Source organism: Loxodonta africana, chromosome 4 (assembly GCF_030014295.1).
Source record: "Loxodonta africana isolate mLoxAfr1 chromosome 4, mLoxAfr1.hap2, whole genome shotgun sequence".
Classification (NCBI taxonomy): domain Eukaryota; kingdom Metazoa; phylum Chordata; class Mammalia; order Proboscidea; family Elephantidae; genus Loxodonta; species Loxodonta africana.
This window is the reverse complement of record NC_087345.1, coordinates 67,591,323-67,607,746: the sequence shown is the minus strand read 5'-3', so window position 1 is coordinate 67,607,746 and position 16,424 is coordinate 67,591,323. Positions and strand designations below refer to the sequence as shown.

At 37.4% G+C, this 16,424-nt stretch overlaps 1 protein-coding gene across 27 annotated transcripts in view; it reads left to right on the top strand.

The window, feature by feature from the left end:
- The window catches only part of MDM2 (MDM2 proto-oncogene), a 128,016-nt gene that overhangs the window by 22,504 nt on the left and 89,088 nt on the right, over positions 1-16,424 (top strand). For 20 of the 27 annotated variants that reach the window (XR_010321813.1, XR_010321812.1, XR_010321811.1 and 17 more), the window contains exons 8-9: positions 2,721-2,876; positions 3,521-3,598. Coding sequence is in view for 11 of the 27 variants with exons in the window: in XM_023558650.2 (XP_023414418.1) it covers positions 2,721-2,876; positions 3,521-3,598 (234 nt within the window). In the remaining 16 variants the exon portion in view is untranslated. Of the gene's footprint in view, positions 1-2,720; positions 2,877-3,520; positions 3,599-5,200; positions 6,289-16,424 lie in introns of those variants that run through there. The other 7 variants (XM_010598703.3, XM_003405589.4, XM_023558645.2 and 4 more) reach the window with 2 other exon arrangements.

Here is a 16,424-nt window from a genome sequence, read left to right as displayed (position 1 = left end):
ATGTATACATACGTACTTCATGTTTGGTTAATTTTATTCCTTATAAATGAATTAAAAAATAGAACTACTATGCCCCATTGAGCTTACTGTCTTTGTTAAAATTGTATCAGAATTCTAGTTAAAAGGTATTTAGAGGCTTCTTTTCTTGCTTTGTAACTGGGACAATGCCTTATCAAAACAATGTAGAAGGTATTTCTTTTTTTGCATATTGTTAGTCTTATTCTACTCTCATAAAAATCCTGCCTATTAAAATTCTGCTGTTTTTAAGGCTAAGTTCTTGGTTGTGAAAGCTTTTGGCAGGGCCAGTTTTTTTTCCCCATTTTAGTTTACATCATGAGCATATTAAAGTCGTCATTTGGTATCATCATCCACTGATTTGTGAAGGGAGAACATCCTCTTGGTGTTTTAGTACAGTTAAAAGAAGTATATTCCTGTCTGATCTTTTCTTTTAGGTTTAATACATTGGGGAATTAAGGCTGTATTCTAAGCTATATGCTGGGCACTGTACGTCATGATATCTTCTTAATTGTCTCAGTAGCCTCAGACTCCATTTTACACATTAGACAACTGAGACTTGGGAATTTTTAGTAACTCATCTAAGGTTCCCACAATTCATAATGGTCACAAATGGAATTCAGATACAAGCTAAGGATTTCTGACTACAAAGTCCAAATCTTTCCAAATTAGACATGCCTGATGCTTTTTAAAAGTACACTATTTAAAAGTTTTTAGGTCATTCTTTTTTGAACATCAGTCACAACTTTTATAAACAACTTAATATTGCTTTCTTCATGGTACCTAGAAACTTGCTGTAAAGGGCCATGGAGTAAATATTTTGGACTTTGTGGCTCATATGGTTGTGGCTGCAGCAACCAAACTTTACTGTTGTAACATGAGAGTAGCCATAAACTGTAGATATATGAATGGGCATGGCTGTGTGCAAATAAAAGTTTATTTGCAAAAATAGACTGCTGCTAGGCCACAGCTTGCTGACCCCTGCCATAGAAGATGCTTCTTGAGACTTAATTTTTCTTGTGCTTTACTTCCTTAATCTAAAATTAGTATACTAAAGAACCCCCCCCCCCAAAAAAAAAAAAACCAAACCCATTGCCATCAAGTTGATTCTGACTCATAGTGACCCTGTAGGACAGAGGGAACTGCCCCATAGGCTTTCCAAGGAGCAGCTGGTGAATTCATACTGCTGATCTTTTGGTTAGCAGCTGAGCTCTTAACCAGTGTGCCACCAGGGATCCAGTACACTAAAGACTTTAATTAATTCCAGTATCTAGCTAGTTAGGTTATCTTATTAGAGATCTTATTGTATTCTAGCTTGACTTGTGATTCTAACCTGATTGTTAATTAGAGCCCTCCTCAGAACTGCAACCTTGTGAATGGTGCTTTTAGTATTTACTTTCTTAACATACTCTAAAAACCAGTCTTTTGAGTGTCAAGGGCTCTCAGTGGTTGTAAAATAATATGTATTTTATTTTTATAGATGATTGAGATGTTAGAGATCATTTAACCTAAACTCATAGAAGAAATAGCTGTGGTCTTTCAAGGTTAAATGATATGTCCAGTTTAAATAGCTACTTGCTGGCAAATCTAGAATAAGATTGTCTGTATCCTTACTTCTAGACCGATGTACTTTCTCCAGTTCTAGCTGTTTTAGGCTCCTCTTGCTTTGAATGGAAACCCTGGTGATGTAGTAGTTAAGTGCTGCGGCTGCTAACCAAGAGGTTGGCAGTTTGAATCCACCAGGCACTTCTTGGAAACTCTGTGGGGCAGTTCTGCTCTGTCCTATAGGGTTGCTATGAGTCAGAATTGACTCGACAGCAGTGGGTTTTGGTTTTTTTGGTTCTGCTTTGAATATCACCCTAACCTTAGCCAGTGATAGCAAAGATTATGGGACTGAAGGTCTTCCTAAGTTCTTGTACTATTAACAAAAGCCCTAAGATTAGGAATCAGATGAAAAGATAGAGAATTTTAAAAATAAAATATAAAAAATTAAGTCTGAAAGCTCTTCAAAAGAAATTATTCTCAAAATTCACTTAAAAAAAATGAATCCCATAATAATTGTGTGTCTTGTGGTTAGCATTCTGCTAATCTGTACGAAGTAAAGATGATTAGGACATGGTGTTAGCATTCACAGTGTCTATAATTCAGGTGGGAAACATGCGTGCAAAATTGTATTTTGTACAATTTATGCATAAGAATATATAATAATTATGTAATATCTCAATTATAAAGATAATTAAAGAATGAAGAGCTCTTTCAGTTATGGTATTCACAGAGGCTTTGCCAAAAAGGATGAGTTGGATTTGGAAACTGTCAAGTTATTCTAGTTAGAGAAGAAAGTGTGATGGTTAAAGTACCAAGATTGGTTTAGGAAACCATTTAGGTCTAGCTGGATTGTCCATATTTAGTAGAGGGTGTGTGTCTAGTTGGAGATAACATGAAAATGTTAATACAGTCAAATTGTATGTACCTTGAATGCCAAGGGACTTAGGCCTTTTTCCTTTATGTAATGGGGTTTGAATGGAGAAATATTAATACATAATATTATTAATATATAATAATAATATTAATGCAGTAATAACCCAGAATCTTAATCTAGTGCGAGTTGGATTTGAGGAGGAAGTAGAGGCAAGTGGATGAGTTAGGAACCTGTTAGAGTTCAAGAGGTAATGTGTATTAAGTTACTTATTTCTCTTTTTTTCTAGGATCTTGATGCTGGTGTAAGTGAACATTCTGGTGATTGGTTGGACCAGGATTCAGTTTCAGATCAATTTAGTGTAGAATTTGAAGTTGAATCTCTTGATTCCGAAGATTATAACCTTAGTGAAGAAGGACAAGAACTCTCAGATGAAGATGATGAGGTAGATTTTTCATCTAATTATATTAGAAAGTTGTTAATTAACTTTCCATGTTCATTAAATTTGATAAAATGGAAATACTAGTATATTCAGGTTCCACGTGAAATCCTTGTCATTTAGTTTGTTCAAACTAGAGTATTGGTTGTGTACTTGAGTATTTGCAGTTCCTTATTGTCTGATACATAGTCTCTTCATTAATGCCAAGAAGTCAGTAGGCCCTGATGAGCATTCTTATATAATGGCCTATTCAGTTTTTTAAATACTTACTTGAATTCCCCACTTTTAAAATAATTTGCTTTTTATGGAAGTAAAACATGCACACAGATCTGTTTTCTGGAGGTGACTACCTTCAACATTTCCCACTGTTTCACTGACACTTAATACTTCCATATGTATAAAATAAAAATGCTTGTACTGAATTGTTTGCTTTATTCATTTAAAATAGTCTATTGACTTTTTACCACGGTAGGTGAGATTTCACTCTCCTTCAATTCTCCCTTTTTATACTTAACTCCGTTTTGACCCTTGTCTCAGGATTTCTCATATATAGTAGTAGGTGTTATTTGCTTAGGGCTTACCGCTAAGAAGCCTTTCTGGTTGAGGAGAAAACGGTGATGAATTGATGCTAATGAATTTTGTCTTATTAGGTATATCGAGTTACTGTCTATCAGGCAGAGGAGAGTGATACAGATTCATTTGAAGATGACCCTGAAATTTCCTTAGCTGTAAGTGTACATCTCGTTTTTTAAAGAATCAAAACATGACACTCAGGTCAAGATTAGAAAAATAATGTCTAGTCTAAGCTGAAATGAGGGAATTTTTATGAAGTTAAAATATTAGACTTATGGCATTATTGTTCCTTATTTGTTCTGTTAGACTCTGTTGCTGTATTTTTTAGTTTCTTGTCCTGGAATTTGAACTTTTTAAAGAACTTTATTATAGAAAATTTCAAGTATGTACAGTGTACTATGCTGTATCTCCAGTGTACTCATAACACAGCTTTAACAGTTACCAACATTTTGCCAGTCTTACTGAATATCAACATTTTTTAATATTGACTTACATTAGAGAATGTGGTAGGATTTGCTGTTAAAGAAATTAGGACTTAAATGTTCACATCTCATGCTTCACTGGGTTCCCGAGGTATTGGAAATGCTTATTTATTTTTCTTTAAGCTGACTATTATTGCTTTTGTTCTTAATATTGTCTTTGATTATATTTGAATAGGAAGTAAGTCTTATTTTTTTTTCTGAGTTGGAAACATACTAATTATCCAAATCCAAAAAAAGTGAAATTGCAAATCTCAAATTTTTGCTATATTGGAAAATAACAACTAGCTGGTTCAGTTGAAGGCAAGTTGAGTGAAATGTTTCAGACCCAGATCTTGTGACATAGGCTCTTCGAAGCACCTTTTTTTCTTGTATTGCACAACGGTTGTCTTTGGTTTTATCAGCTAGTAGAAACCTACTTTTTGATAACTTTGAAGAACCAGTGTTGGAGAATGAAGTCTCCACCCTTATTGCTACTGTCTTGTCAGGAAGGACATCTTAATGGCAAACTTCACATGTGCGGTATCCTCAGGCAAGAACCATGCTTCAGTTAAGGCAAGGAGTTGTGGATATGCTCAGTAAAGAGGCTGGTGATAATATGGGGAGTTTGTTTTCTAAATTTCATGGTTGAGAGGTTTGGGAGAGAAGTTGGGATAAAGAAGAAGCATGGAGTAGTTACAGAGATAAGAACACAGAAAAGACAAATATGAGAAAAACATTTTTGATAGTGGCCAGGGTTTTAGCTGGCAAACATGAATGTTTTAGCATTTCCCTGTGGATGGAGTTAGGGAACACCCATTTGAGCCCTAGCTTTAGAGCACAGTTCAGGCAATCCTATCTATGGAGGTTTTGGTCTTTCTGTAGGAGGCAAATGTCCTCTAGATTGGTGGACTCTAGGTACAGAGTTGAGAGTTCAACCTCTCAGAGAGTGGGTACAGGCCCTATTACAGAGAAAAAGATCCCATAGCACATAGCTCAACAAACAACTCCATTATCTGTGTTCCTGAACAGATAACTTATCAGTTGTCGTGATTAATATTACAGTGAATATATTTTTAGTTTTAGGGTTCTCCGTCATGGTATGGCTGAAGAAAAAAAAATGTACTTAAAATACTGTATTTGAGGAGAGACCATTGCACATTGGATGTTTTATATAAAGCATAAATGCTGAAAATTGTGCTGCGTGATACGTCTTACCTTAGACGTACCAGAGCTGTTAGCATTGCTATGACTAGTTATTAAAGGGTTACAGAAGTTAACTCTCTTATTTCATTGAAGGACTATTGGAAGTGTACTTCATGCAATGAAATGAACCCTCCTCTTCCACCACATTGTAACAGATGTTGGACACTTCGTGAGAATTGGCTTCCTGAAGATAAAAGAAAAGATAAAGAGAAAATGCCTGAGAGTGCTAAGCAAGAAAACACAACGCAGGTAGAAGAGGGCTTTGATGTTCCTGATTGTAAAAAAACAACAATGAATGACTGCAAAGAGTCATGTGTTGAGGAAAATGATGATAAAATAAAACAAGCCTCCCATTCTCAAGAAGGTGAGGACTATTCTCAGCCATCAACTTCCAGTAGCATCATTTATAGCAGCCAAGATGCTAGAGAGTCTGAGAGGGAAGAAACTCAAGGCAAAGATGAAAGTGTGGAATCTAGATATCGCCCCATTGCCACTGAACCATGTGTGATTTGCCAAGATCGACCTAAAAATGGTTGCATCGTCCACGGCAAAACAGGACATCTTATGGCATGCTTTACATGTGCAAAGAAGCTAAAAAAAAGAAATAAGCCCTGTCCAGTATGTAGACAACCAATTCAAATGATTGTGTTAACTTATTTCCTCTAGTTGACCTGTCTGTGAAAGTAGAATTATATATTTCTATCCATATAAACCTAAAAATTTAGACAGTTATTTTGGCAACATGAAATTTATTTTTTTAAATACATAAAGCGAGAAAGTGTCTTGGTCCATACCAATTTCTTCTCTTTAGTGTAATTTTCCTACTTTTGTGGGGGGGGAGGGTAAGTGAACATTCACTTTCTTTTAGGAAAATTTCACTTCTGTTTATATTGGGGTTTTAATACAATTTGAATTGGATTTATAGCTCATACTTTACCCCTCCCCCTCATGTTTTAAGTCATTTCCATTTTATCTTAAAGGAGAAGTATAAGTTTTTTTTTCTCATATAAGTAGAACATTTAGATGTAATTTATTTAGTGTCTTTCCTGTGAGGAGATAGTTTCTCTGAAGGATTTAATATTTAAATTTTAGATACTCTTAAACCTTCTAGTCCTTGGTTTCTCTGGTCTCCCAGAACCCCCTAAAGTATTCTTGTCAATAAAAAAGAAATTGTAGCAATATTTGGTGCTGAGTAAAAATGTACTACTTATTCTCCAGTTTGTTTCACATAGGAAAGGATATAGATGGTAATTAAGGGAGTGATGTTGTCAATTAAGAAGTCTTTGTACACCTGTATTCGTAGCAGCACTATTGACAACAGCAAAAAGGTAGAAACAATCTACGTGTTTGTCAACAAATGAATGGATAAACAAAATGGTGCATACATATGATGGAATACTATTCAGCTTTAAAAAAAAAAGTCCTGATGCATGCTACAACATGGATGAACCTCGAAGACATTATGCTGAACAAAGTAAAAAAGGACAAATACTGTGTGGCCTTACTGGTGCTTACCTATGGTGGGAGGAAGGAGGGAGTGAGGGAATCATTCTCTAGGAAGTAGTTTATGTTTATGGTGATGGGAAAATTAGTAACAATTAGGGATAGTAGTTGCACAACTTGGCTAAAGTAACTGATACCACTAAGTTTTACACCAGAAGAAGGGCAAAATGGCAAATGTTGTGTTAAAATTTATAACACACACACACAAAAAGGATGCAATTGCTGATACTACTTTGGTACAACCAAACACATGGGATTAGCCTTCTTGGTTCAAAGGCTTAGGGTCATGGCTTTGTGGTACTATCTAGCCAACTGGCTTTAACATTGTTTTAGAGTTTCCGATTTCCCCCCAGGTCTGTGACTAGTGCCTGGGGTCTTAAAAACTTGAGAGCTGCCATCCCAGATACAGCAACAGTTGGTCTCTATTTGCCTATAGCGGCAGAGGAAGGAGACGTAGGACTCTGAGAAGGAACTGGACTGCAGGTCTAGTTGCCTGTATGAACTATTGCCTCCTTTGCCATGAGACCAGAACTGGATGGTGCCTGGTAAACATTACTCAACTTTTTGATCAAGGACTCAGTAGATGAGCCCTGATCAAAAAGGGAAAAATATGGAACAGAATTTCTAATTTCTTACAGAATCTGAACTGTCATTATAGAATCAAATTTCTTACAGCATTCACTGAAACTAGAGGAACCCCTGAATCTTCCATCGAGGAAATTTTTGAACCTTGAACCAAAACCATCCCTGAAGCCACCTTCAAACTAAACAACAGTGTAGCTGAATTAGTAAAGAATGTTCACCTCGAGCATTGCACTTTTCTAAAGAATTATCTGGATCGGAAACTCTAAAGCATAGATGAGTAAATTTATGGGGCAGTGAGTCTGTGTCAGTGGTGGTGAAATATATGGGTAGAGATAGTGAGAATGGTGAGACAATGTGAAGAATGTAGCCATTGTCATTGAACTGTACGTGCAGAAATTGTTGAATGGGGGTATGATCTGTGTATATTTTCACAAAAAGTGAAGTCTTAGCTGTCATTTACCCACAACACAAAACGTTTTTAAGGCTACTTACTAGAATGTGGAGTTGTCCTGACGGAGGTGGGTTGAGGGGAAGGGTCCAACCTGGCATACCAGGGTCTTTCAACATCTCATTTCAGGATTTATTGGGAATTGGTTGTTTCCCTTATGTGAAAAACAGTAAGACCATTTGGAAGTACCTTCTTGGGCCTGGGCCCCTGATCCCCATATTTGCCTAGGTTTCAAATCTTTGACTAAGGCCAGTTTTAAAAACCAGTGAATTCATGAATATAGTAATACAGAAATGAGGTAAACAGAATTGTTCGTTGTCAAACTAGAAGGAAAGGTTATAGCTTTGTCTAAATTACCCATAAATTATGCATCACTTTCCTTCAAGAATGACAGGTCAGAATATAAGATTCTAAAATATTGCTCAATTGTGTAGGTTAACTTCTTGATTTATATATAAATGTGAGTCTTCAAAATGGTGTGAATAACCAAAGCTTTATGCAAGTGATAACTGTCGCTATGAGCTGGAATGAATGGCAGTGGGTTTGTTTTGGGTATGCAAGTGAAGTTGGGTTTTGATTTAAAAGTCCAGTATTTTTCTCCTGTGTATGACTCGATGGCACTGGGTATGACAAGTTGTCCATCCTCAAGATGAGGATGGTAAAATTTTAAGTGTGGAATAGAACTGAAGGGTAATCTGTACACAGCCATTTTGTATGCAAGTTACTAGCAGTAGATTGTTACAGCTCAACCCCCCTCCACATGACTTACCCATATATGTGTTAGTAGGAAACAAATGGCTGAGGGCATCGGTACTTTAGCCAAAGAACTGTTTTTCAAATACAGTATAGCTGTATTAATTTTGGATTTTATACTTCAACTAGAACTAAACAATTAATTCTTATCAGGGTGAGCTGGTGGTAGCATAAATGAAATGTACAGAGTATATCTTCGTATGGAGCGATAATTCTGTGTACAAAACATTCAAATCTTTGTGCAGATAGGGACTTATTCTGCATATGTATGAATTACTAACGAGTGTCTAAATTTTTAGGTCTAAGTATGCATCCATTATTTATTAATTCACAAATACTTTATTAAATGTTTGATTTAAAATGTTTCAGGATGTGATTATTGGATCTTATGAATCGACTCGATGGCACTGGGTTTGGGTATACCTGATATTTTCATATTAATGAACATTTTGTTAAAATAAAAATTCTACTTGAGTATTATCTATTTGGGTAATTGGAATATGTTTGCCATACCCATCCTTGTCCACTCTGGAAGTATACATATCACTGGGCAGCTCATTTGCAGTTGGGAGCCTCCAAGACATTGAATAACTTGAGAGCATGCTGTAGCTAAGTAGGGCTAGGAAATGCCATTTTCTCTCAGTTCTGCTCACTTGTCCCACCACATGGCAGACTGGCTTAAGTGTGTTCTCAACAATTGACTGTGAACAGTCCAGAAGGGATGTAGCTGGGGGAGAGAGGGGAGCTGGGCTAGCCACCCTGCGATCACGTGAAAAGCCCTGAAGTAACTGCCTATCACATGTGAGACTAGATTCTGTGAGGCTAAGAACTTTGTTTGTCATGCACATGTGCAGGTGCTCAGTAAGAATTTACTGAGTGAATGGAAGCATTGGAACCTCTAAAGCTGGTTTTAAGGCAAGAATCTGTGGGCCCCAAAGCCAGCCCAGGATTAGCTGTTTGCATCATCTTCTCCTGGGGGTTTTAAAGATACTAATTAGCGTGTAGGTCTGGAGACTCATGATTATAAATAATGAAAGTTGTCATAGCATTGTATCATGAAGGGTTTGTAGTTGCACTTTCTGGTTTGTGTTCTGAGCAGAGTGTTAATATTTACAGAACATTTCTTCCACTTAGAATACCAGTAGTTTTGTGGCCATATCGCCTACCAATTATATATAAGGATTTTTTGACATTTACAAATGTTTTAAAAGATACTTGAACCCAGAAATGTTGAATATGTTAATGAACCATGAAATTGACTGCTAGCAGAGTAGAACTAATAAAACAGAAAATGGTCAAAAAAAGAGTAGTGAATGATAAGCTGTCACGTATTTTGGAATGTATTATCGGTAATGCATTTGAAATGATAAATTACTGTTAGAGTAATATTTTAGATAAAACCATTATTGTTTTTATGAGGGGGTGATATTAAAACATTATTGAAATTTTCCTGTCATCCATTTTTCAGTCTCAGATTTCTACTTCCTGGAAAATAGGACTTTTTTTTTTAACAAAGCCTTGCCAGCAGCTTAAAGATAACTTACCAAAATAAAATAGTCTTTCACATTTCTAATTTCAGAACTTAAGCTTTTTCTATTTACCAATTAATTTGAAGTTAGATGAATTTCATTTGTCTCTCAAGATTAGGTTTTAGTACTTTTGTATTTTGCTTCACACCTTCCTAGACCACCACCATTTATTAGACCTTTCTCCTAGATTAGAGTGACATCCTCCTAAACAAACTTACTGCCATTTATCTCCCCCATTTTTGGTTCATGTATAGATAATTTATAGATTTCTTTTTCTATTGTGCTTTAAGTGAAAGTTTACAATTCAAGTCAGTTTCTCATACAAAAACTTATACACATTTTGTTATGTGAACCTAGATGTTCTTCCTATAATGTGACAGCACACTTCTCTCCACCCTGTATTTCCTGTGTCCATTCATTATTCATTAGCTCCTGTCTTCTGCCTCCTCGCCTCTGGACAGGAGCTGCCCACGTACTCTCGTGTCTACTTGGACTAGGAAGAACACTCCTTACCAGTATCATTTTATATCTTATAGTCCAGTCTAATCTTTGAAGAGTTGGCTTCGGGAATGGTTTTAGTTTTGGGCTGACAAAGAGTCAGGGGGCCATGTCCTCTGCGATCCCTCCAGTCTCAGACCATTAAGTCTGGTCTTTTTACTAGAATTTGAGTTCTGCATCCCACGCTTCTCCTGCTCCATGAGGGATTCTCTGTTGTGTTCCCTGTCAGGGCAGTCATTGGTGGTAGCCGGGCACCATCTAATTCTTCCGGTCTCAAGCTGATGAAGTCTGGTTTATGTGGCCCTTTCTGTCTCTTGGGCTAATATTTTCCTCGTGTCTTTGGTGTTCTTCATTCTCCTTTGATCCAGGTGGGTTGAGACCAATTGATGCATTTTATATGGCCTTGATAGCTTTTAAGACCACAGATGCCACTCACCAAACTGGAATGCAGAACGTTTTCTTTTTTAATTTTTATTGTGCTTTAAGTGAAAGTTTTCAAATCAAGTCAGTCTCTCATACAAAATTTATATACACCTTGGTGTAAACTCCTAGTTGCTGTCCCCCTAGTAAGACATCACGCTCCTTCTCTCCACTTTCTATTTTCGTGTCCATTCAGCCAGCCCCTGACGCCCGCCCCCCCCGCCCTCTCATCTCCCCTCCAGACAGGAGCTGCCCACATAGTCTCATGTGTCTACTTGATCCAAGAAGCTCACTCCTCACCAGTATCATTTTCTATCCTGTAGTCAAGTCCAATCCCTGTCTGAAGAGATGGCTTTGGGAATGGTTCCTGTCTTGGGCTAACAGAAGGTCTGGGAACCATGACCTCCGGGGTCCTTCTAGTCTCAGTCAGACCGTTAAGTCTGGTCTTTTTACGAGAATTTGAGGTCCTTATCCCACTGCTCTCCTGCTCCCTCAGGGATTCTCTGTTGTGTCCCTTGTCAGGACAGTCATTAGTTATAGCCGGGCACCATCTAGTTCTGGTCTCAGGCTGATGTAGTCTCTGGTTTATGTGGCCCTTTCTGTCTCTTGGGCTAGTTACCTTATGCCTTTGGTGTTCTTCATTCTCCTTTGCTCCAGGTTGGCTGAGACCAATTGATGCATCTTAGACGGCTGCTTGCTAGCGTTTAAGACCCCAGACACCACACTCCAAAGTGGGATGTAGAATGTTTTCTTAACAGAGTTTATTATGCCAATTGACTTGAGATGTCCCCTGAAACCATAGCCCCCAAACCCCCTCCCCTGCTACACTGGCCTTTGAAGCTTTCAGTTTATTCAGGAAACGTCTTTGCTTTTGGTTTAGTCCAGTTGTGCTGACCTCTCCTGTATTGTGTGTTGTCTTTCCCTTCACCTAAAATAGTTCTTGTCTTCTATCTAATTAGTGAATACTCCTCTCCCTTCTTCCCTCCCCCTCTTGTAACCATCAAAATATTTTCTTCTCTGTTTGAACTATTTCTTGAGTTCTTATAATAGCGGTCTCATACAATATTTGTCCTTTTGCAACTGACTAATTTCACTCAGCATAATGCCTTCCAGATTCCTCCATGTTATGAAATGTTTCACAGATTCATCACTGTTCTTTATCAATGCGTAATATTCCATTGTGTGAATATACCATAATTTATCCATTCATCCATTGATGGGCACCTTGTTTGATTCCGTCTTTTTCCTATTGTAAACAGTGCTGCAGTGAAGATGGGTGTGCATGTATCTGTTCGTGTAAAGGCTCTTATTTCTCTAGGATATATTCCAAGGAGTAGGATTGCTGGATTGTATGGTAGTTCTATTTCTAGCTTTTTAAGGAAGCACCGAATCGATTTCCAAAGTGGTTGTACCATTTTACGTTGCCACCAGCAGTGTATAAGTGTTCCACTTCCCACAACCTCTCCAACATTTATTATTTTGTGTTTTTTGGATTAATGCCAGCCTTGTTGGAGTGAGATGGAATCTCATTGTTTTGATATGCATTTCTCTAATGGCTAATGATGGTAAGCATTTCCTCATGTATCTGTTAGCTACCTGAATGTCCTCTTTAGTGAAGTGCCTGTTCATATCCTTTGCCCATTTTTTTATTGGGTTATTTATCTTTTTGTAGTTGAGTTTTTGCGGAATCATGTAGATTTTAGACAGCAGACACTGTTCGGAAATGTCATAGCTAAAAACTTTTTCGCAGTCTGTAGGTAGTCTTTTTACTCTTGGTGAAGTCTTTGGGTGAGCGTAGGTGTTTTATTTTTAGGAGCTCCCAGTTATCTAGTTTCTCTTCTGCATTGTTAATAATGTTTTGTATACTGTTTATGCCATGTATTAGGACTCCTAACATCCCTATTTTTTCTTCAGTGATCTTTATCATTTTAGAGTTTATATTCCAGTCTTTGCTGCATTTTGAGTTCATTTTTGTGCATGTTGTAAGGTATGGGCCTTGTTTCATTTTTTTGCGATGGATATCTAGTTATGCCAGCACCATTTGCTAAAGAGATTGTCTTTTCTCCATTTAACTGACTTTGGGCCTTTGTCAAGTATCAGCTGCTCATATGTGGATGGATTTATGTCTGAATTTTCAATTCTGTTTCATTAGTCTATGTATCTGTTGTTGTACCAGTACCAGGCTGTTTTGACTACTATGGCAGTGTAATAGGTTCTAAAATCAGGTAGAGTGGGGCCTCCCACTTTGTTCTTCTTTTTCAGTAATGCTTTACTTATCTGCGGCCTCTTTCTCTTCCATATGAAGTTGGTGATTTGCTTCTCCATCTCATTAAAAAATGTCATTGGCATTTGGATCGGGATTGCATTGTATCTATAGATGGCTTTTGGTAGATTAGACATTTTTACAATGTTAAGTCTTCCTGTCCATCAGGAAGGTATGTTTTTCCACTTACGTAAGTCTCTTTTGGTTTCTTGCAGTGGTGTCTTGTAGTTTTCTTTGTATAGGTCTTTTATGTCTCTGGTAAGATTTATTCCTAAGTATTTTATCTTCCTGGGGGCTACTGTGAATGGTATTGATTTGGTGATTTCCTTTTTGTTCGTATAGAGGAATCCAACTGATTTTTGTATGTTTATCTTGTCTCCTGATTCTCTGCTGAACTGTTAGTATCAGTAGTCTTCTTGAAGATTCTTTAGGGTTTTCTGTGTATAAGATCATGTCATCTTTAAACAGAGATACTTTTACTTCTTCCTTACCAATCTGGATACCCTTTATTTCCTTATCTAGGCTAATTGCTCTGGCTGGCTAAGACCTCCAGCATAATGTTAAATAAGAGTGGTGATAAAGGGCATCCTTGTCTGGTTCCTGATGTCAAGGGGAATGCTTTCAGACTCTCTCCATTTAGGATGATACTGGCTGTTGGGTTTGTATAAATGCCCTTCATTATGTTGAGGAATTTTCCTTCTATTCCTATTTTGCTGAGAGTTTTTTATCATGAATGGGTGTTGAACTTTGTCAAATGCCCTTTCTTCATCAGTTGATAAGATCATGTGGTTCTTGTCTTTTGTTTTATTTATATGATGGATTACATTAATTGTTTTTCTAATGTTGAACGATCCCTGCATACCTGGTATGAATCCCACTTGGTCATGGTGAATTATTTTTTGATATGTTGTTGAATTCCATTGGCTACAGTTTAGTTGAGGGTTTTTGTGTCTAAGTTTACTAGGGATATAGGTCTGTAATTTTCTTTTTTTGTGGTGTCTGGTTTCAGTATCAGGGATACGCTGGCTTCATAGAATGAGTTTGGGAGTATTCTGTCCTTTTCTATGACTGAAATACCTTTAGTAGTAGTGGTGTTAACTCTTCTCTGAAAGTTTGGTAGAACTCTACAGTGAAGCCGTCCGAGCCAGGGCTTTTTTTTTGTTGGGAATTTTTAAATTACCTTTTCTATCTCTTCTTTTGTTATGGGTTTATTTAGTTGTTCTACCTCTGTTTTTGTTAGTTTAGGTAGTTAGTGTGTTTCTAGAAATTCATCCATTTCTTCTAGGTTTTGAAATGTGTTAGAGCCCAATTTTTATAGTATCTGATATGATTCTTTTAATTTCAGTTGGGTCTGTTGTAATATCATCCATCTCATTTCTTGTTTTGGTTATTTGCTTCCTCTCCTGTATTTCTTTTGTCAGTTTGGCCAATGGTTTATCAATTTTGTTAATTTTTTCAAAGAACCATCTTTTGGTCTTGTTAACTTGTTTTTCTGTTTTCTATTTTATATCATTAATATCACACGCAAGCAAAATTTTGCTGAAGATCATTCAAAAACAGCTGCAGCAGTATATCAACAGGGAACACCCAGAAATTCAGGGCAGTTTCAGAAGAGGACGTGGAACCAGGGATATCATTGCTGCAGTCAGGTGGATCCTGGCTGAAAGCAGAGAATACCAGAAGGATGTTTACCTGTGTTTTATTGACTATGCAAAGGTATTTGACTGTGTGGATCACAACAAACTATGGATAACACTGCAAAGAATGAGAATTCCGGAACACTTAATTGTGCTCATGAGGAAACTTTACATAGATCAAGAGGCAGTTGTTCAGAGAGAACAAGGGGTTACTGATTGGTTTAAAGTCAGGAAAGGTGTGCGTCAAGGTTGTAGTCTTTCACCATACCTATTTAATCTGTATGCTGAACAAATAATCTGAGAAGCTGGACTATATGAAGAAGAACGGGGCATCGGGATTGGAGGAAGACTCATTAACAACCTGTATTATGCAGATGACACAACCTTCCTTGCTGAAAGTGAAGAGGACTTGAAGCACTTACTAATGAAGATCAGAGACCACAGCCTTCAGTATGGATTGCACCTCAACATAAAGAAAACAAAAATCCTCACAACTGGACCAATGAGCAACATCATGATAAACGGAGAAAAGATTGAAGTTGTCAAGGATTTCATTTTACTTGGATCCACAATCAACAGCCATGGAAGCAGCAGTCAAGAAATCAAAAGATGCATTGCATTGGGCAAATCTGCTTCAAAGGACCTCTTCAAAGTGTTGAAGAGCAAAGATGTCACCCTGAAGACTAAGGTGCGCCTGACCCAAGCCATGGTATTTTCAGTAGCATCATATCCATGTGAAAGCTGGAAAATGAATAAGGAAGACCGGAGAAGAGTTGATGCCTTTGAATTGTGTTGGTGGAGAATATTGACTATACCATGGACTGCCAAAAGAACGAACAAATCTGTCTTGGAAGAAGTGCGGCCAGAATGCTCCTTAGAGGCAAGGATGGCAAGACTGCATCTTATATACTTTGGACGTGTTGTCAGGAGGGATCAGTCCCTGGAGAAGGACATCATTCTTGGTAGAGTACAGGGTCAGCTGAAAAGAGGAAGACCCTCAACGAGGTGGATTGACACAGTGGCTGCAACAATGAGCTCAAGCATAACAACAATTATAAGGATGGCACAGGACCGGGCCGTGTTTCGTTCTGTTGTGCATAGGGTCACTATGAGTCGGAACCGACTCGATGGCACCTAAAAACAATTTCATTTAATTCTGCGCTAATTTTTATTATTTGCTTTCTTCTGGTGCCTGAGGGTTTCTTTTGTTGCTCTCTTTCTGTTCTTTGATTTTGCCCCTTCTTTTTGTATGTGTGCATTTATTGATATAAATTGAACTCTTGAGCACTGCTTTAGATGTTTCCCAAAGGCTCTGTTAGGAGGTGTATTCATTCTCATTGGATTCCATGAATTTCTTTGTTCCATCCTTAATGTCCTCTATAACCCAGTTGTTTTTGAGCAGGGTATTGTTTAGTTTCCAAGTATTTGATTTCTTTTCCCTGCTTTTTCTTTTACTGATTTCTAGTTTTATGTCCCTATGGTCAGAGAAGATGCTTTGTAATATTTTGATGTATTGAATTCTACTAAGGCTTGATTTATGACTTAATATGTTGTCTATTCTAGAGAATTTTCCATGTGTGCTAGAAAGGAAAGTATACTTGGCTGCTGTTGAGTGGAGTGCTCTGTATATATCTATGAGGTCAAGTTGGTTGATTGTGGTATTTAGATATTCTTTGTCTTT